This window comes from Mchenga conophoros, linkage group LG13 (genome assembly GCF_057382185.1).
Source record: "Mchenga conophoros isolate Kocher_MC1m ecotype Shallow Benthic linkage group LG13, M_conophoros_male_GT1.1, whole genome shotgun sequence".
NCBI lineage: Eukaryota > Metazoa > Chordata > Actinopteri > Cichliformes > Cichlidae > Mchenga > Mchenga conophoros.
Genome location: NC_140538.1, coordinates 23,378,296 through 23,398,439, shown reverse-complemented (window position 1 = coordinate 23,398,439; position 20,144 = coordinate 23,378,296). Strand labels below are relative to the sequence as shown.

Sequence of the window (20,144 nt, the reverse complement as noted above, 5' to 3'; positions counted from 1 at the left end):
CCGCTGCATTTGGCATATATTTCAAAAGAACGTGTTTGTCCTGTGAAATGGACTCGATTAATGTCACGTCTATTTTTGTTTATTTCACAAAATTCTACAAGCTATATGATTTAAGTTAAATTATTTGTTTGGTTTAACATCGGACAAACTTCACAGCGACACCGCCCATAGTCGTCGTCATTCATCCTGGGTCACCGAAGCACAGGTAGGATGAACAGTTTTGCTGTATTTGTCCCGTATTTCAGGGAGTTTGTTGTCACTGAGGGGTATATTTTGAACAACTCAAGGTTGTAAAAAATGACGACGAAGAGCCAAAGTCCTATTTAGTCGTCAGTGTTTCGCGGAGTTTAGCTTTCCCCTTTTAGGAAGCAGCTAGCTTATGTTGCTAACTAGCTCGCGTATTAACATCTGAAGGATGACAGCTGTCAACACATCACTGCAGTGTTAATATTTTTGTGTTATTCCATACGAGACTTGAGCGCGGCTATTATAACTTTACAGCCACTGACATTAAAATTACTGACGTACGGAACACAGCGAAGGCATTCCAATGGCGATAATTGGTCCTTAGCATCTATAGGGCTGTTATAACCTGTCCAGCTGATGGATGTGATAGTTTATTGACTGAACAGGCGTATTGTTAGAGAAGAGGCATTTAAATTAGACAACTGAGAGGCCCTGTCATGCTGTTGGGTACAGAGTTTGTCTCCTGAGCAGGAATGTCCAACCTGCAGATCAACACAGCTGTTCCCAGTATTTCTCTTCATCCTATAATATAGTATTCCTTTCATGCTAGGAATGATCTCTTCCATGGTGGCAATGAGGTGCAAGAGCTGATAGAACTTTTAGATGAGCATGAAAATGATTTTGATCATGTTATGTGGTGACTGAGTGGCCTTCACAGTCACCACAGCTCAAGTTTATTGGAGCCATTTCAACAACACAGCTGCATATACAACAAGACACATCAAATGACACAATACAGCACAACATACAAAGTACACGTGTATTGAACACATCAACCCATAAAAGTAGTGCAGTGTGTCAGTGTACCTATGTTTAAAGTGATTTTAGTGAATGGCGTAGAGTCTAGATTGCAGAAGGGAACAGTCCACAGTGCAAGAGGTTAAGTTAATATTGCAAATGCATGATACATACGTGTACGTTTTGCTGCATAATATATTCAGATTCTGGGCGGCACGGTGGTTAGCACTGTTGCCGCACAGCAAGAAGGTCCTGAGTTCAATGTGTGGAGTTTGCATGTTCTCCCCTGTTTGCGTGGGTTCCCTCCGGGTACTCCAGCTTCCTCCCACCGTCCAAAGACATGCAGTTTCTGGGGAAAGGTTAATTGATTAATCTAAATTGCCCATAGATGTGAGTACAGATGTGAATGTGAGTGCGAATGGTTGCCTGTCTCTCTGTGTGACAGACTGGCGAGCTGTCAAGGTGTACCCTGCCTCTCGCCGTATGACAGCTGGGATAGGCTCCAGCGCCCCCCGCGACCCTGAAAAGGATAAGCGGAAGCGAATGGATGGATACATTCAGATTCTATGATTACAACTTGCTGTAGGTCAATTGAAACAAAAAATAATAGAAGGTTCAGCATATATTTAAGCACCTAATAGCTTGGAGATAGCTACTATCTCTGTTCTTGTAGTAATACCCCTGTATCTTTTGCCTGGTGGGAGATGATTAAACAGATGATGTGTAGGAGGGGACAGTGATGATGCTTCTACCTCTCCTGGTGGTTTGGGTGGCATAGTGTGGAGCTATGAAAGGCAGACTACAACCAGTGATGTTGGAGGCTCAAACTTTTTCCAGGCTGCTGTTTGTCCTGATTGGTTGTGCTACCTTACCAAGTCAGGTTGGAGATAATAATAATAATGATAATGATAATGGTTTGCAGCTTCCCAACTGAACCCATATTTTCCATACATCTCTACTTCTGCCAAAGGAAGTAGAGTCTCTGATGGGCTTTGTTAACAGTGAGACTGGTGTTTAAGTTCTGTGATAAAGACTGGCATATAGTGGTGCCCAGGAAGCACTCTTTCAGACCTTGGCCAATGAAAGGAAGATGTTGGACTTCTTCCCTTCTAAAGTCAACAGCCTTTAGTTTTAGATTTGCTCAGGATCAAATTGTTGTCTTTGCACCTCCTCACCAGCTGTTCTGTCTCACTCCAGTATGCAAATTCATCACTGTTAGAGATAACGTCTACCACACTGATACCATCACTCAGTCCAGCTGAAAACCCATTGAAGATTTTGTGCTAGTAATGCTCCCTACTGCTATCATCAAAATGCCAATTAAGATTATTTCTAAGAGAAGTGGTGCTCCAGTCTTTCACTTTAGTCAAAAAGACTTGTAGATTCAGTGTCAAGTCACACTGAAGCTGTTTGAGCAAAATATGGTCTACCGACTGCTTGTGTTGCAACAGTATATTAAGCTTTTTGTTCCTCTAATTTGTCACGTGTTCGTGAATCATTGCAGAGAGGAGGGCGCACGTCTCTGTGTTCAAGGTTCCTCACCATGGAGCTGGCTCACAGTCTCCTGCTTAATGAAGATGCTTTGGCCCAGATCACCGAAGCAAAAAGGCCCGTCTTCATCTTCGAATGGCTCCGGTTTTTGGATAAAGTGCTTGTGGCAGCAAATAAGGTGACTATTCAGATTTTTAGCTTTTCTGAGTCAGAATCATTGGAAGCGTTTTGTAACTCGATTGTGCTTTTTTCCCTTCTTTTTTGAATGCAGGTGGATGTAAAAGAGAAGCAGAAGAAGCTGGTGGAACAGCTGACGGGACTAATCAGCAGCGCTCCGGGACCACCGACTAGAAAACTCCTGGCCAAAAACCTTGCTACGCTCTACAGCATTGGTGACACCTTCACTGTTTTCCAGACTCTTGATAAATGCAATGACATCATCAAAAGCAAGGATGACACACCTGCATACTTGCCAACAAAACTGTGAGTTCCCATTTATTTACTACCGCGTATATTTTTATTGGCTATTTTTAGAAATACAGGAACTGCATATTAATAGTCTGCTTGAGCTTTCACATATTTTAATTCAAATGTAAGCTGTTCAGAACTGCTTTTAGAGCTCCAGGCACGTGCGGTAGGCCTATCTTCAAGGGTATTAGCAGTTAAGCTGGACGGTAATCTGCAGAACGACATTTTATGTTTAAAAGGAGGGATTAAGCGTACAAGACTAGATTTGCTGTGTTTCTTGCTGGCGTTAATGGAATTTAACAGTGGATGAAGCTGCATCAGTGGTGCCCTGCAGGGTTTTATCCATCAGTCATTCATACCTGCTCATTTCTGGGTAGGTGAAATACACAGACGTGCCAGGGCCTCCCTTTTGCATACTAAGCCACTGTGCTTCTCCTTCAGCATTTTACAGTAGATAAGGTTAAAGCTAATTCATGTATGTAAGCCAGTCTCACCATTTATCAACATAAGGAGGAGTCTAATAAATAGAAGTTAATAACTATTAATTTTCATGAAGTATTCCATGGTATTGCATATTTTAATTTACATAATTATGAATTTTCACATAGATTTTTGTCTGAATTGCTGTGTTAATGCACTGTTACACATTTCTTGCAGTGCTGCAGTGGCATGTGTTGGGGCTTTTTATGAGAAGATGGGGAGGATGCTGGGAAGCTCCTTTCCAGATACCATCAATAATCTTTTAAAGGCATTAAAGAGTGCAGAGGTATGCCACGTGAGAGTAAAAAAACTAGGAGCAGGCACACTACAATATAAGAACAGTAATGGAGGGATTGATTTGTAACGTCACTTTCTTCTATTTTATTGATGTAGTCACAAGGTAGAGGAGAGATCCTTCTGAGTCTGCAGAAGGTGCTCAGCGGACTGGGTGGAGCTGCAGCTTCTTGTCACAGAGACATCTACAAGAATGCTCGCTCTCTGCTTACAGACAGGTCCATGGCTGTACGCTGTGCAGTAGCAAAGGTCGGTCTCACAAAAACACAGTTAAGATTTTTAAATGTGTCAACTATCTTGCGCTTCTTTGTGGGGATTTTGTGGGCTGCTGGGGCCTTCCATATCATAAAGTTAAAAGCTACATAGAAGACACACAGAGTAATCTTCAAACTCTTTCTCCCAAAACAGTTAAACTTGGTTTTTGATCTTAAGTTGTTAAGGCCCATCTGAGGAGCGTTATGCAAGGCTTCATTCTCAGTTTCACTCATAAAAGTAAAGGTACCGCATGATTACTTGTGATCACTGTTTTCAGTACGATCTAATTTTCCCTTTATGACACAAGTACAGCAATTGTGTGTCAGAATGAGTGCAGACTGTTTGTAAAGGGAAGAAACCACTGACTTAAATGCTTTTGCTGTGTCACGTATGTCGACCGCATACACTGTTTCAATTTCCGTTTAGAAAGCATACAAGTTACTGTGTGTATTGTAACATTATGTGCACATAAGCCTCTGAATTCATGTCATGAAGTAGATATTACCAGTACACATATTATATGAAAAGTAATGATAGCGTCCCATTTTTTTCCTCCTTGCCTGATCAGTGCCTGTTGGAGCTACAAAATGAGGCCGTATTCATGTGGACCACTGAACTGGAGAACGTCGCTACTTTGTGTTTCAAGGCCTTGGAAGGGTCTAACTATGGCGTTCGGGTAGCCGTAGCGAAACTGCTGGGGACGGTTATGGCCACGGCCCTGATGCCCAAACAAGCAGCTGGTAGGTTACAGAGTGGATTTGTTGTTTTTAGAGTAGCTCACTGCTTCTGTTCTTTATCGCGTTCTTTTTTTAAACGTGTTCTTCTCGCAGTGATGCGTCAGAATGTAAAGCGAGCCACTCTGGAGGAGGTGCTGGAGCTGATGGCCACAGGCTTTCTGCGCGGTGGATCTGGCTTCCTGAAGAGCGGAGGAGAGATGTTGAAGGGGGGAGGCTCTGTCAGCAGGGAGGTGCGGGTGGGCGTCACACAGGTGAGGTGAACTCTCAAACATATTAAAAAAATGAACCCGATCCATCTGACTCATCCACCTCATGTGTGTTTTTCGTTAATTTCTTCTTAGGCATACGTTGTGTTTGTGACAACACTTGGCGGTCAGTGGCTTGAGCGCAACTTTGCCACGTTCCTGTCGCACGTGTTGGACCTAGTGTCTCACCCTCGGGCCACGCAGACTCACGTTGAGGCTGTGTACTCGCGCCGCTGCGTCTCCTTCATGCTGCGCGCCACCTTGGGGGGCTTGCTTGGAGAGAAAGCACAAATCGCAGCCGGCAAAGAAATCTGCCAAGCCATCAGCAAGCAAATGAGGGCTGTGGGTAAGGAGGATGGGGGGGAAATATCACGGTTCAGAGCATTACAGAGTAAGTACTCATCCATTATTATCACCTTTTAATTCGCTCCTCATTCAGTTTTGAAATCTGTTGCATGGCTTGTGCTTATGTTGTGTGCAGAGACCGCTTCTCTTTTTCTTTTATTTCTCTGCTTTTCCTTCTGCTTTCTCCCTGTGAGGTTACTTTCCTCTTTCTTCATATCCCCTTTTCACCACAAGTAGTATCATAATGTCAGTAAGATCATCCATTACCTGCGCAGCATATTAAGTACTCATGCTTGCATTATTGCATAGCCTTTATGGCTTTTTTGCCTGTGAATTCACATTTTGTTATTGCCTTATAAACCCTAAAGAGAAGTTAGCGTAACCTTTTCTGGCATCTAGCATCTGGCATGCACCAGCAGAAAAACTGCACGTGCCACTAAATGCAAAGGCACACGACAGGATGATGCGATTACATCTAAGAGAACAAGACACAGTGTTTTGCATTATTTTATTTATTTTTTCGCTTTTTATCATCACAAAATTATTTTCAAAATCACCCATACGTCGTTCACAAAGGATGTTTCTTACTCTGATTTGCTTTGCAACCTTTAAACCGATGTACGTTTCAGAACTTCTTGGTGTTAAGACAGAATTTCTAAAAATGTTGGATTCTTCTGGGTTCTTTGTTGTTCACTCTGTACTTGCTGCTGTATTTTTTTCCATCTAGTTGGATATGTGAGACTTCTTGAAATGGGACTTTGAGAAATGTCTAAGCTAAACATAAGTGGGAAAATGTTACCGGGAGCCATGATAGAAGTAGGACATCTAGTATATGTGTTTACATTTACACTGAAGTCCGAATGAAATGCCACAGTTCAAGAAGCATCTTCATATACTCTCTTCCTCAAGTCGTTTTATTGACCTTTTTTCTACATATGATCTGTCTTGACTGTTGTCTTTCAAGAGCTCAGAGGATTTTAGTTCCCGGTAAATGATCAGCTATTCATTTTTTTTTCTTTTTTCACAATTATAGCCATCATTTCCTGTTTTTATTTATTTCCTTTTGAATGGGGGGAGACAAATCCTCAGAGCTCTTGGAGTACATTGAAGTGTGCTCTTCTGTGTTTTAATGTAGCGGTTCTGTAGTTTAATGTCGTTAGTTAAATATATGACAACAGTGCATGGCCTAATGGGGTCTGTTGTGTTATTAGAAGCTACGGTACGCACCTGTCAGTCACAACATTAAAATCAGTGTAGGTGACAACAATAAAAATCATTATTTTGCCTTAATGTTACTTGTCGAGTTGTAGCAGGAAGTCAAGTTGTTGGAAGCTGTAAAGATGTGACTTTTTTGATGTCTAAGCAACTGGATCAGATTATCTATAAAATATCAGGTTTGGGGGATTGTTTCTGGTAGTTAGTTGCTACCAAAAGTGGTATAAGTAATGAACTGGCAATAGGGTCACAGGGGCACTATACTCCACACTTTGCATGTGGTCCTGTCTGTTCTTGAAAGCACCTACAGCAGAAAGAAATCCCATTTTCTTTTACATCTTGTGTGATGTTTACCAGAGAGAGAGGGGGATCAGCATGATACACAGTAGAGTTTAAGCAATTTGATTCTCTGATTTTCTGCAGGAAAATAGCTTTAATCTGATTCTAACTAGCCGCAGACAATTTACACCTCTTTATGGAAACACTATTCCCCGATGGTGCTGGCTTTCTTTTCTGCAGCATAGTGCACCCGCCACGGCATATTGTTCAGGAATGGTCTGAGAAACATTACAAAGAGTTCAAGATCGGAAAAACAAATCAGATGTAAGGAGGCCCCACCTTGCAACTTCCTACACAATATCGGGTTTTAATGTTGTGGCTGATTAGTGTAAATTATACTAATAACATTAGTGATTTATACTTATTATGGACACAAAGCATCTTTTCTTTGATATAAATCTTTTTCATCAATGATGCACACATTATAAATTAGTGTGTTCTGAATATTATTGAGTATTCAAAATACAAACTTAAGTGATAACTCAGAAAATGTTCATGCTGACAGATCGCTTTGCTCGCTTCTCTTCCTGAAATTTGTGTTTTCAGAGGCAGTAGTGAATGATATCAGTGGGGAGAACAAAGCAGGGGCAGGTGATGTCTCTGCCAGCCAGCATGTTATGGTGTGTGCTTTAAAAGAGCTGGGCAGTTTGGTTCAGAGTTTGAGTGCCACAGCTTCACCACTCATCCAGGAGCCTTCTGTAGGTAAGATAAACAGAATACAAAACAGGATATTCACTGTTGTCACTCTCGGGTTTCTGGTAACACAAGCTCGTGTGACATAAATCCTAATTTAAAATAAGGCTGAAATCCTTAAATAACTTATTCCACATCCACTTCTTCAGGACTCCTTGAAACCGTGACCTCAGTGCTGCTGCACCCAAGCATGGCAGCACGTTTGGCAGCTGCATGGTGCTTGCGTTGCGTCGCCGTTGCGCTACCCTATCAGCTCACCCCTCTGCTGGACCGCTGTGCTGAGAGAATCAACAACCTGAAGAGTTCGCCTGAGGCTGTAAGCGGTTACAGCTTTGCGATGGCTGCTCTGCTGGGAGGCGTGCACCAGTGTCCACTGGGTATCCCCCACACCAAGGGCAAGGTGTGTAGCCTCAGAATTTGGCCTTAGTGGTTCTTTCATATGTATGTCAGACTTGATTGACTAGCCTCGCTGTTCTTGTAGTTGGTGGTGAGTATAGCTGAAGACCTTCTGCGAACAGCTGCTCAGAACAGCCGTCTGTCCCTGCAGCGCACGCAGGCTGGATGGCTTCTGCTGGGAGCCCTGATGACTTTGGGTGAGCCTCAAAGACACTTCCTGATTTTGGAGTTTTTCAGAAATCGTCTCTTTCTCCCACCACCTTTGTGACCACATTGTGTTCATTTGTGTTCCCAGGTCCCTCCCTTGTGCGCTATCATCTCCCCAAAATGCTGCTGCTGTGGAGGAACGTGTTTCCTCGCTCCCAGAAGGAGCTGGAAGCCGAAAAAGCCAGAGGAGACTCCTTCACCTGGCAGGTCACCCTGGAGGGCAGAGCTGGAGCACTGTGTGGTAAAGGCTTGCACCTCCACAGTGTGCACGCCCTAAAATGTTACGAGACGCAGTGTTGACTAAAACCGTTCCCTTTCTTTTATAGCCATGCGTAGTTTCGTGGCCCACTGCCCCGAGCTTCTCACAGAAGACGTAATCCGCAGGCTGATGACTCCTATCGAATGTGCCATGACTATGATGTCTCAGTGAGTGTGGTGGTTTTTTTTGTGTAATTTTCTCTTAAATGTCTGACTTTTTATTTTATTTTTTTTGTGTGTTTTTCGACTGCATGTCTAATGATTGTAACATTTTGACTTTTCTCAGTGTCCCTGCCATCATTAAGGTACATGGAGCCCACCTGAAAGCAAGTGCAGCTATGGTGAGGCTCCGGTTGTACGACATCTTGGCTCTCTTGCCTCCAAAAACTTACGAAGGTAAATCAGTCACTTGTGCATTAGCTTTCACATAAGTTGAGGAGAGGTGTTTTAAAATGGGTAATCCTCTCGTACAGGCAGCTTCAATGCTCTCCTGAGAGAACTGGTAGCAGAGTTTACTTTGACCGACAACTCGGCCAACACTACCACGTCTTTGCTGCGCTCTCTGTGTCACTATGACGACAGCGTGCTCATGGGCTCGTGGCTACAGGAGACCGACCACAAGTCCATAGAGGATCAGGTTAGTTGGTAAAAGACCGTTCTAGTAACCCAGCTCTTATTTGAAGATGCTTTATGTATGTGATTTGGATTAGTCATCACTATCTCTCGTTAAATATTAAATATAAGTTTGGCCTTTTGGTGTTTCTGTGTCGTTACCTGCGAAACAGTTGCAGCCCAACAGCGCGTCTGGCAGCGGAGCTCTGGAGCACGATCCCTCCTCGATCTACCTGCGCGTCCCCGTAGGCGAGGCCATCCCAGGACCTCTCCCTTTGGGTGTGTCGGTTATCGATGCTTCAGTGGCTCTGTTTGGTGTGGTGTTCCCTCATGTCTCCTTCAAACACAGGCAAGGCGCTCTCTCTTATTGTGGTGACTTGATGTGGTTCTGCATCATGTTAACATTATTTTTATTTTCTTGTCCCGCAGCTGCTCTCATTATTTTCCTTATATATTTATATTCGCTGCATTGTTGCTGAGCTGTTTTTTTATTAACATACTGTGTTTTAACTGATGGGTATGATTCAGGCTGCAGATGTTAGACCACTTTGCAGAATGCATAAAGCAGGCTAAAGGAGTTCGACAGCAAGCCGTCCAACTCAACATCTTTACTGCAGTCCTTTCTGCCCTCAAGGTAAGAAAAAAAGCTCTATATCCTCTTAAATGGGTAGGTCATTTAGGTAATAGCTACAGTGAGAAATAATGTTTCTCTTTCGCTTTAACTGTAGGGTTTGGCTGAGAATAAGAGCACTCTTGGGCCTGAGGAGGTGCGTAAATCAGCTCTGGCCCTGGTGATGGGAGCTTTGGACAACCCTAATCCCATCCTGCGCTGTGCTGCTGGAGAGGCCCTGGGGAGGATGGCTCAGGTGGTCGGAGAGGCAACCTTCATTGCCAGAATGGCGCAGACCAGTTTTGATAAGTGAGCATATCATGTCTCCAATTTCTGTTTCTTTGCTTTTTGTGTCCAACATTATGGTTTCAAATCAAATATTTAGGAAGGCCTTAAAAGAAAATTTCTTCATATTTTACACCAGTGTTCACTTTCATTGACTGATTGATTTGTTTGATTCATGAGGATGAATTTGATAGCATTTGGAGGTCAAAGGTCAAGCCCAAAGAGCTTACTTTTGGCCATAACTCAAGAATTCATACACCAATAAAAACGATACAAGTGTCTAACAGGATAAAAATGATGAATTGATAACATTTTCTGTTTAAAATGGTCTGTGGTTAACATTACCATGACAACCTAGTGATCTGTAGAAACACTTTGGACAGAAGGAGAGATTTGAGCGCCAGATTTAGTCTTCTGAGGTGCCAGGTTTGAAAAGTGTGGATTTTTGCAATAACATAAATATTGAAAACATTGTCTACAGTGCACAATGTTGTGATCAGAATAACCTGTATTTACCTTACATTAATAAATGTTTTTAAGAATACAGTGATTTTAGGTGTAAAAAATATTAGTCTATCACTACATATCTTGAATGAGCCTGGACAGACAAGGATGTAAACTGCACCTTGACGTTTAGTGGGACGGACAGAGAGTCATTTTATACCTGATTGCACAAAATAAACATTCTCACTACATTTTCAGAATGTCTCTTTTTGGAAAGTTATAGTTTGTGTTTCATTGTTGTTCATCTGTCTTGAAGTTGATCTCTCATACTTTGTATCTGTCTCTACTCACGTGATGCATGTCTTTGTTTTGCTCTGTTTACAGGCTGAAGTCAGCTCGTGATGTAGTTTCAAGGACGGGCCATTCACTGGCTCTCGGCTGTCTGCATCGATATGTTGGAGGAATTGGCTCTGGCCAGCACTTAAAGACCAGTGTCAGCATCTTGTTGGCTCTAGCCCAGGATGGCTCTTCACATGAAGTCCAGGTGCAGTCAATTATTTATTAGAAGTACATTTTTATATTCACTCATAATTAAATTACATTTTGATTGTTTTTCTTTTCTGTTAAATGTTATGTCTAAACCTAGTTTTGATGCATCCCTGTCTTTTTCTTCAATTCTGGTCTGGCCCACTCTAAATTAATTCAATCTGTGTTTTTGTCTTCACCAGACTTGGGCTCTGCACTCTCTGGCTCTAATTGTGGATTCAAGTGGTCCCATGTACAGAGGCTATGTGGAGCCTACACTGTCTCTGGTGCTCACCCTGCTCCTCACTGTGCCCCCGTCTCACACAGAGGTTCACCAGTGTCTGGGCCGCTGCCTGGGAGCTCTAATCACTACTGTGGGACCAGAGTTGCAGGGTAACTGTGGCACAACCAGATTACAAACATCATTAACCATAGTATTTTTTTAGCCAGCAGGTGGCAGTGTAACCGGTTTTGATCCTTTGCAGGCTACTGAAGTATATGTCTTTAAGTACAATGTTTCTTTGTGCTGGTCTTGCTAGGAAATGGAGCCACTATTTCCACCATCCGCTCGTCCTGCCTGGTTGGTTGTGCCATAATGCAGGACCACTCAGACTCTCTTGTGCAGGCAGCTGCTATCTCATGTTTGCAGCAGCTGCATATGTTTGCTCCACGACACGTTAACCTGTCCAGCTTGGTGCCGTGTCTCTGTGTAAGACATAAATACTTTTAGAGTACGTATGTGATAGTTAGAGTTTGTGTCAGTCTGAATGTTGATTTCCTGCTGTGAACTGGGGTTCCCATAGGTGCACCTGTGCAGCTCTCACCTGTTGCTGCGTCGTGCTGCAGTGGCCTGCCTGAGACAGCTTGCTCAGAGAGAAGCTGCAGAGGTCTGCGAGTACGCCATGAGCCTGGCAAAGAGAGCAGGAGACAGCAAAGACAGCACTGCAATCAGTCAGTACACGGTCAAAACTTGATTCGAGCATTCTGTTTGAATAATTCCCCTTAATGCAACCTGGATCCTAATGCCTTAACTTGCTCTGGTTCAGATCTAAACATCACAGAGACTGGTCTGGAGGGCGTTCTGTTTGGCATGCTGGATCGGGAGACGGACAGGAAGCTATGCTCAGACATCCATGACACACTCGGCCACATGCTGTCGTCTTTGGCCGTAGAAAAACTTTCCCATTGGCTGAAACTCTGCAAGGATGTTCTTGCAGCAACTACAGGTAAGTCTACAAAACGGCAAATTCAAAAATCATCTTTTATAAATCTTTCACCACAAATGTGCCCGTGTCCTCTTTCAGATGTAGGGGGCGCTGTTGTGTTTGAGGTGCAAAAGGACGAGGAAGACTCGGAGAAAAAAGACGAGATGGACGATGACACAATGTTCACGGGTCTGGGCGAAGACGACAAATCGAAGCCATCTGTGGCGCCGCGCTGGGTCACACGGGTGTTTGCAGCAGACTGTTTGTGCCGCATCATCCTGCTGTGTGAGAATGCAGACAAAACACACTTTGACCTGGCAGCTGCTCGTTCGGCGCAGGCCAAGAATGTGAAAGGTACCATTCACTGTGCTGCCAGAATAGACTACTGCAGAGTTCACTTAAAGAATTGTGATTGATTAATGCCACTTTTACTGTGCGACAGGAAATTGCTTATTCACATGCTTTCATTTAAAGATGGAACAAAGCTAGAGGTTCAGAGGGTTTTGTTCACTGTGGTAAATATAGGAGACAATATTTATGTAAGCTTTGCTGTATAATAAGGAGCTATTCTACAGGCTTGCCCGTAATAGCACATTGTACTGACTTTGCAGCTCTGAAACCAGCTAAGCCAAATTGAGTGACTGGGATTCAGTGGATGGTTGGTCTGCATGACGGCATGTCCAACTAATCCCTCAAAAGGTGCCCTTCAGTTAAAAGTCAATTAAATCTCAGCCCCAAATTTAATGTGGGGTTTCTTTCTGGTCGCTGCAGGCACACGCTGAAACTCCAAAAGTGTTTCCTCTTGAAGAAAGTATTAAAGCAGAGAGTCTGAAGAAAGCACTGGTTATAGCTTCTTGCTGAAGTGTAACACATCATCAAAGGATTAATAAATCAAATACTAAACAATGACTGGAAAAATCATTATTGTAGCTGCTCCCGGAGTTCATATTCCTTCCAGTGTTTATAATTAGGTTCGTATTTCTCACATAGTCCTTGTTGTTTTTTCATCCATCTCTGCCCGTTCAGGAGATCTGCTGGTGCTCCATTTATCTGACCTCATCCGCATGGCTTTCATGGCAGCCACAGACCACAGCAACCAGCTGAGGATGGCTGGCCTGCAGGCCTTGGAAGACATCATTAAAAAGTTTGCGTCCGTACCAGAGCCCGAGTTCCCGGGGCACGTTATCCTGGAACAGTACCAGGCCAATGTGAGTAAAGCATTGCATTATTTCGTAGTCCAAACCTAGAAACATTGCATGAAAGTAAACTTGTTGCAACTCGTGGGTATTTAGGTTGGAGCTGCTCTCAGACCTGCGTTTTCACCTGACACGCCGTCCGACATTACAGCAAAGGCATGCCAGGTAAGCCATACATACCTGTCTCTTTCACCAACTCAATTGCTTACAATTCCACTTTATGCCTCTTTTTGAGGTGTGTTCAACCTTCTTTCCATTAACAGCCATTAAATATGTTTTTTGATTGTTAAATGGTAGAACTGTGGCTGCGTTAGCAGCTTAATTACCACGACAAAGTGAGTCATCATCCCCTTAGAAGCCAGCAGTGTCAAATTTGTGACTTAATGCTTTTTGACTTAATTGAATGATGAGAATGTTGAGTGACGGGGGCAAATAACAAAACATGCCTGTCAGCTTATTACTAAAAGATGTTCTCTCTTTGACATTCCCCTGTTTCTCTGCTTGGGAGACTTTTTGAAGGGTTTAATTTTTCTTATCGAGAACAACTTACTCTGAAAAAGCGGATTAGGATACATATATCTGTGGATGTGAAGGTCACAGAGGACCTGTAGTTTTCTTATAGTTTAATAAGCTACCAGATTTATAACAAGCTGCTGCCCTTGAACTGACACTTTAATTGCTGTTCCTCCCAGAAGAATGCAATCTTATAAACATGTGGTCCAGTTTTACATCATTAAGGTGTCAGTCCATTTATTAATACCCATTTGTTTGACACTCCCACCCCCTCTAATAGCTTGGCTAATGAGCCTAAGTGCTCTGTTATATAATACATTTTTTACATCAAAATCAGAATCATAAAATTTTATTGTCCGTTGTTGTAATAGATAAAAACTGTAAGATCCATAGCAGTTTCACCTTTCTCACATTGACTACAGGTGTGCAGTACGTGGATCGGCAGTGGCGTTGTCAGTGACCTCAACGACCTGCGGCGAGTCCACAACCTGCTTGTGTCGTCGCTGGACAAGGTGCAGGCTGGGAAAGGCTCGTCCAGTCAGCTGTATAGTGAGAGCGCTACCACGATGGAGAAACTGGCAGTGCTGAAGGCGTGGGCTGAGGTGAGATGGAAGATGAGCAGGAAACTGCTCCTTTTTTTACAATCAAATGATGCATGTAACGAAACTGAACGTGCACTCTGGGTTTCTCACTCAGGTCTATGTGGTGGCAATGAAGATCAAAAAAGAGGCTGAGTCTAAACCTGCAAAACCAGTCAGAAGTGGAGATGACGACGAGGATGAGGAGGATCTGGGAACTGACGTGCTTCCCCCTGACAGTCTTATCACCCTGGTGCAGCCAGAGCTGCCCTCACTAAGCCGCCTGTGGCTGGCCATGCTGCGAGACTATGCTCTGCTCACTCTGCCTGCTGAGTTTTCCAGTCAGCTGCCCCCTGATGGTATGAGATTCTTTCCTGTCTTCCTGTGTGCTAAATATGGTTTTAATATGATATCTTCAGTGAAACAAAATATAGTCTTGTGGTGTTTCTACACAACATTTTAATGTAGCTTGGTTAAAGCATCAATGTTCAAGTCTTATGTTCCACTTTGGATCATTTGATGTTTATTTTTTCCAGATATTACCAAAAACGTTCAACATTATTTGGACAGTGTCAGATTAAATGTCAACAAAAACATCTCTTAAATCAAATGGGATTGTAGATTACATGCTCGTGCACTCTGTTGGAGCTGTTTTCAAAGTCATTGACATGTTAATAAAGTAATTATATATAATTGTGTTTGTGTCCAGGCGGAGCATTTTATACCCCGGAGACCATAGATACAGCAAGGCTCCACTACCGAAGCTCCTGGGCTCCTGTCCTGCATGCTGTAGCCCTGTGGCTGAACAGCACTGGGTTTGGAGCAGGTGTAGGTCAGGAGGAGGTCTCATCAGCTCCCTCCAAGCCTCCTGGCCTCCCCCAGGGAGGCTCCACCACTATAAAGACCTTTGAGGAGTCTGTCAAAGACAGGATGCATCTAATGTTAGGTAAACAAATGCATAGCTAACATTTGCGGTGTAAAGCATTTAGCATACTTTTCCATTTTCTGGCTTCATAGTGTACCTAATACAGAAAACAGCAACTGCTTTTGTTCACCTCACAGCTGTAGGACCACCGGCCAATTGTGAAGGAATGGTAGTAGAAAGAAAAATACATGTGCAAGAATATAGACTAAGAGCATTTTTGTGTTCTTTCTCTTAGGTGTCAGTATAGAGTTTCTCTGCTTTCCCCGCCCTGAAGAGCCTATTGAACATGTGATGTCGTGCCTGCGGGCCCTGTGCACTCTGCTCGAGACTCCTTGTGCTAAAACACATATTGCAGATGACCAGGTAAACACACAGGGCTTAAATTATAGGGTAAAAAAAGAGAGAAAATTTTTAAACCACTTTTATGACTATTGTAGAATCTCATTAGTAAAATATGAATATATGAGTTACACATTAAGCTATAAAAGAACTAATGTAGTTTTCACTTATTAGAAAATACTAAAAGAAATTCAAGCACCCAAGTGTCCTATAAGAAAAAGTGTTTTCCCTTTAAATCACCTCTTGCAGCAATCATATTGTGGTGTAATTCAGGTGATCTGTTTACCATGCACCACCTCACTGCAAATATTTGATAAATACAACACCGGCCTGTGATATTTACTGACTTTAGAAGGTGAAAAAGATCACCCACAGAACAGATGATTGGGTACCGATGGCTTCAAAGGGCACACGTGTGTATCCTACAAATTCAGCAAAAGAAGGTTGTATTTCTCAGCTGTATTTGGTGAAGCCTTTGAAGAGGGACGTGTCTCTACCAGACTGCTTCAAAGTGTGGACTTCAGAGGATTTGAATTGGAGCACAGTGTGTGGGATCACTCAGCCGTCTCACTAACCATAAAGATATTTGAACAAAGAAGTACAAATTGCTTCTGAACAGTATAAAAATCACATTTTTAAATATGAAATTGTATCCTATGGTGGACATGCTTTCTGCTTTTCAACAAACCAGAACAGATAGTTACAAAGCATCAAGCACTTTACTTTAAATGAGAAAAAAATACATAATTGAAACAGTTGGAATTCTAAATGTGAGAGAAATGAGAAGTTTGTGCTACATGTTTCACAGTCACATTAATGTAGTTGTTTACTTTTTCTTTCTGCTGTAGCTGCTGGCTGTGGAGCTCCTGAACGTGCTTCACAGGCTTCTGTTGACCCGGGATCCACCTGCTGTCCAGCTTCAGGTCACTGCTGTTGTCCAGGAGACCATCAGGGCTGCACATGACCATCTACAGCGACAGAAAACAGCAAAAGGTCAGAAACATTATGTTACACTGCATATAAGGTTTGCATGTTGTCTTTAAGCTTCTATATTTAGAGTGAAGTTAACCAAATTGTGTGGTAGTTTAAGCGGTCATTACTTTTTTTTTGGTTTAGGCAAAGAGGAAGATGGCGAGAAAGACTCTCAGGCCAGCCTTGGAGAAGGAGGAGACACAGGGGAGCTCGTCCCCGGCAAGTCTCTGGTGTTCGCCGCCATGGAGCTGCTCGTGTTCATCCTGGTCCGCCACTTACCCCAGCTTAATACACGTGTGAAGGAGTCGCCCAGCCATGTGCCACTCAGGCCTCAGCGACTACCCGAAAAAAGTGCCCGCCTGGTGGCAAACGCAGTTTCCATCCTGGCAGAGCTGCCCTCGCTCTGCTCTCCAGCTGGTGAGGCCTGAAGCAAAGTGCAACAACACACAAATACCATGCATAATAAGAAAGGAAAACTCGCTATTTCAGTGTAACATACTCTCTCTTAATGGATGCTTCATGCATTTCTGTGACATTAATTAATGATAAGTAGCAAAGGAACATGAGCGTCATGGTTTTCAGCCCATTGTTTACATTTTATTTTTGCCTTATTAGGAAGCATGACCATCCTACCTACAGTGCTTTTCCTCGTCACCGGAGTTCTGAAGGAAACTGCAGTAAAGACTCCTGACAACTCGGTGCCAGTGCCTGTGGCAGCTGCCCTCCAGAGCATTAAGACCATCTTCACCTCCCCAATAGCCCGGATGGAGAGCGTGCAGACGCAGTGGACCAGCCTTGTGAGGAGCAGCCTGGCATCTGTACTTGAGTATTCGCAGCCAGGTGAGCTCATCCACACGCATTCATTATCAGACTCTGACTTTTTGTCTTTCTGTGGAGCAGAAATTTGCCTTGCCTTGCCAGTCTACAAAAAAAAAAAGCACAACATCACTGTTAATCAAAAGCATGTTTGTGTGGGTTTTTTTTAGATGAGTCCAGGCCTGACATGGATGAGGTCAGTATGCTGACAGCGATCACACTCTTCCTGCTGTCAGCCAGCAGTGAGCTTGTAGGAGTGACTGTCCTGCAAAAGGGCTGCATGGACCACTTCCGAAATGCCCTCAACTCTAGTGACCCCTGGGTAAGCTCGCATGTACACAAACAAAGATGTAACAAAAGAATTTTGAATACCGAACCAAATCATCTGTTTTTAAATGTGTACCTCTGAACTTTTCTAGATATTATCTAACGGAAGTGCAGAATACCCAAATTTCTGAATCAGTACTAGGTTTTTACTTGCCAGCTAGACGGTGGCTGTGGTCTGCTGTGCACTGTACGCACCTCTCTTCTGTTACCAAACCCAAACGTAGCATTTCCACGTGTGAAAAAGGGCATCTCTGAACAACGCCTGGGCTGGATCCTTCTCCCATTGTTCAGAGTTCATGCGTGAAAACAGCTTCACACTGTTCACATAAGTCTAGCTCAGTTAAGCGAAAGATGTAATTGTTGTTACCACAGGTTCAGGCTCGGTGTTACCAGCTGCTGTTGTCGGTGTTTCAACACTCCAGCCGTGCCCTCTCTACTCCCTACATACACGCTCTGGCTCCACTCATGGTGGAGAAGCTGAAGGCAGTGGAGCGCAGCCGCCCAGGGACGGCTGCTGAGCTGCAGGCTGTGCAGGAGGGAATCAGGGTCCTGGAGAATCTGGTCGGCATGGGTGAAGACCAAAACCGTAAGTATTCCTCTGCTTAATGGACCAAGTGAAGCAACATTTGGTTCATTTTGTGCCACATTTACTCTGTTAAAGTAGATCTCTTCAGTATTTAGCTGTGCTGCCCTAGATCAGACTAATAAATAATTAAATGTTGAATTTAATGCTTTTCTAATTTCTAGTCCAACCATTCAAGAAAAAACTTTTTTAAAACGATTTTATTTCAGTTTACTAATAATCTGGCAAATCTCTGCGTAGATAATGACATTACATTGGATTTGTGGCCACAGTTCTGCTTCTCCTTTTTTTAAACTGTCTCCTAATTACTGATTATATATATATATTTTTTAACTTATCACTGCTTTATGTGTTCAACAGGGGTGCAGCTGCTCGCTCTCCTTGTACCGACTCTCGTCTCTTACCTTTTGGATGAAAATTCCATCTCCTCTGCACCCCAAGTCTCCAAAGGCCTGCACGAGTTTGCACTTCAGAACTTGATGCGGATCGGCCCCCTCTATCCGGCTGCCTTCAAGATAGTGATTGGAGCGGCACCTGAGCTGAAAACCCGTCTGGAATCTGCTATACGGGCCAACCAGGCCAGCAGCAAAGCCAAAGCTGCAGCCAGGCAAGCTCAGCCAGCAGTGCAAGCTGCACCAACCATTAAACTCAAGACGAGCTTCTTCTGAACACTCCAAAATGCACCGCACACTCTCAACTAATCTTTTCTTCTTTGGATTTCTTTCAACACTGTACCACATGTCATGTCTGTATCAGTTATGCTTTCTAACTGCATTTATTTATTCTACATCTCTTCTTTGTTTTGATGGACGAGTACTCCCCTCAAAGAACGTTTATGTAAATATCTTTGAAAGCCTTTGAATGTTCACTTTAAAAAGCTTGCTATAAATTTTGTAGCAAATTTTAATTGTGTGAATGTATCATTTCCAGACCACACAATTTACATTTTACTTTCTTTTTTTTTTTTTTGTTCCCCCCAAGTCACCAAACCCAGCTCTCTGTGGAAGTTTGTTTCTAACACTTTTTTTTTCAGGCAGAGCTAAATTGAAATTTGAAAAAATCATCTCAAAACTTACTTACGAAGTATGTTTTCAGGTACAAACCATGACTTTTGACTTACAGAGGGCAAAAAATAAATAAATAAATCAGGTGGCAGAAATAAAATTCCAGAAAAAGTCAATATTTGCTCTACAATTTTCCCTGATTTTATTTTATTTTATTTTATTTTTTAGGAGGCCTTGGGGTCTCCAGGTTGTTACTGATGAATGTTACTTTAATTTCTTATGTTTTGTGTATTTTCTCAAATTATGTTGTAAACCTTCCTACTAATTGCTCAAAGGCATAGCTAATAAATTAAAGTTGATCAAACCAGTATCGAGACTAAAATTAGAACTAAATGATAAATGCATTATATTTTTCACTAAGACTCTCCAGTTATCTGCACACCAATCAACAAATAAATAAATATATATATATGTATATATAAGTACTGGTCATCACATAGATTTTTTTTTTTTTTTTGGTCTGATAAATACCCGTGTTTACTGCCTGCATGTGCTGGTGTTCACCAATGTCATCAATAACTGGCACATTTGTGTGAATGTAATGTTACACTCATTTTTTTTCCCAAAATATGAATAAACTTATTTTGACCTCATTGCTGTTGGAAGTTTTCACTATACTTAAATGTAATTGGATTAATAAAATAGGAATGCATGATTTCTGCTACTGGGTCTGGACGTCCGGGCAATTCGGGTGAGCAAAACGAGCACCACCAGCCAACTCGCTGTAGGCGTGGAGTTTGTGG

The 20,144-nt window shown here is 42.8% G+C and overlaps 1 protein-coding gene across 2 annotated transcripts; it reads left to right on the top strand.

The window, feature by feature from the left end:
* The first annotated feature begins 69 nt into the window (after window positions 1-69).
* Window positions 70-19,991, top strand: heatr5b (HEAT repeat containing 5B). 2 transcript variants are annotated; one of them, XM_085297310.1, is made up of 36 exons: window positions 70-205; window positions 2,489-2,653; window positions 2,747-2,958; window positions 3,601-3,709; window positions 3,817-3,966; window positions 4,541-4,712; window positions 4,803-4,960; window positions 5,051-5,300; window positions 7,400-7,555; window positions 7,696-7,946; window positions 8,028-8,139; window positions 8,238-8,390; window positions 8,476-8,575; window positions 8,694-8,803; window positions 8,881-9,044; window positions 9,193-9,368; window positions 9,548-9,653; window positions 9,748-9,938; window positions 10,743-10,902; window positions 11,087-11,276; window positions 11,423-11,592; window positions 11,687-11,834; window positions 11,930-12,109; window positions 12,188-12,442; window positions 13,115-13,296; window positions 13,381-13,449; window positions 14,220-14,399; window positions 14,494-14,734; window positions 15,085-15,321; window positions 15,536-15,663; window positions 16,488-16,632; window positions 16,756-17,028; window positions 17,227-17,451; window positions 17,598-17,749; window positions 18,127-18,340; window positions 18,698-19,991. In XM_085297310.1, exons 2-36 carry the CDS (start codon window positions 2,528-2,530, stop codon window positions 19,003-19,005), a joined length of 6,153 nt encoding a protein of 2,050 aa, XP_085153436.1. In that variant the 5' UTR covers window positions 70-205; window positions 2,489-2,527; the 3' UTR covers window positions 19,006-19,991. The 2 variants fall into 2 exon arrangements, with proteins under 2 accessions (XP_085153436.1, XP_085153435.1); XM_085297309.1 differs by having other exon boundaries at window positions 5,051-5,345.
* Window positions 19,992-20,144: the final 153 nt, after the last annotated feature.

Excerpts from the sequence above, each read along its gene's own strand:
- heatr5b (XM_085297309.1), top strand. The coding sequence starts at position 2,528 with ATGGAGCTGGCTCACAGTCTCCTGCTTAATGAAGATGCTTTGGCCCAG. Across the intron at positions 16,633-16,755 it reads GCGACAGAAAACAGCAAAAG|GCAAAGAGGAAGATGGCGAG; the intron begins GTCAGAAACATT and ends TTTTTGGTTTAG. Across the intron at positions 17,452-17,597 it reads ACTTGAGTATTCGCAGCCAG|ATGAGTCCAGGCCTGACATG; the intron begins GTGAGCTCATCC and ends GGTTTTTTTTAG.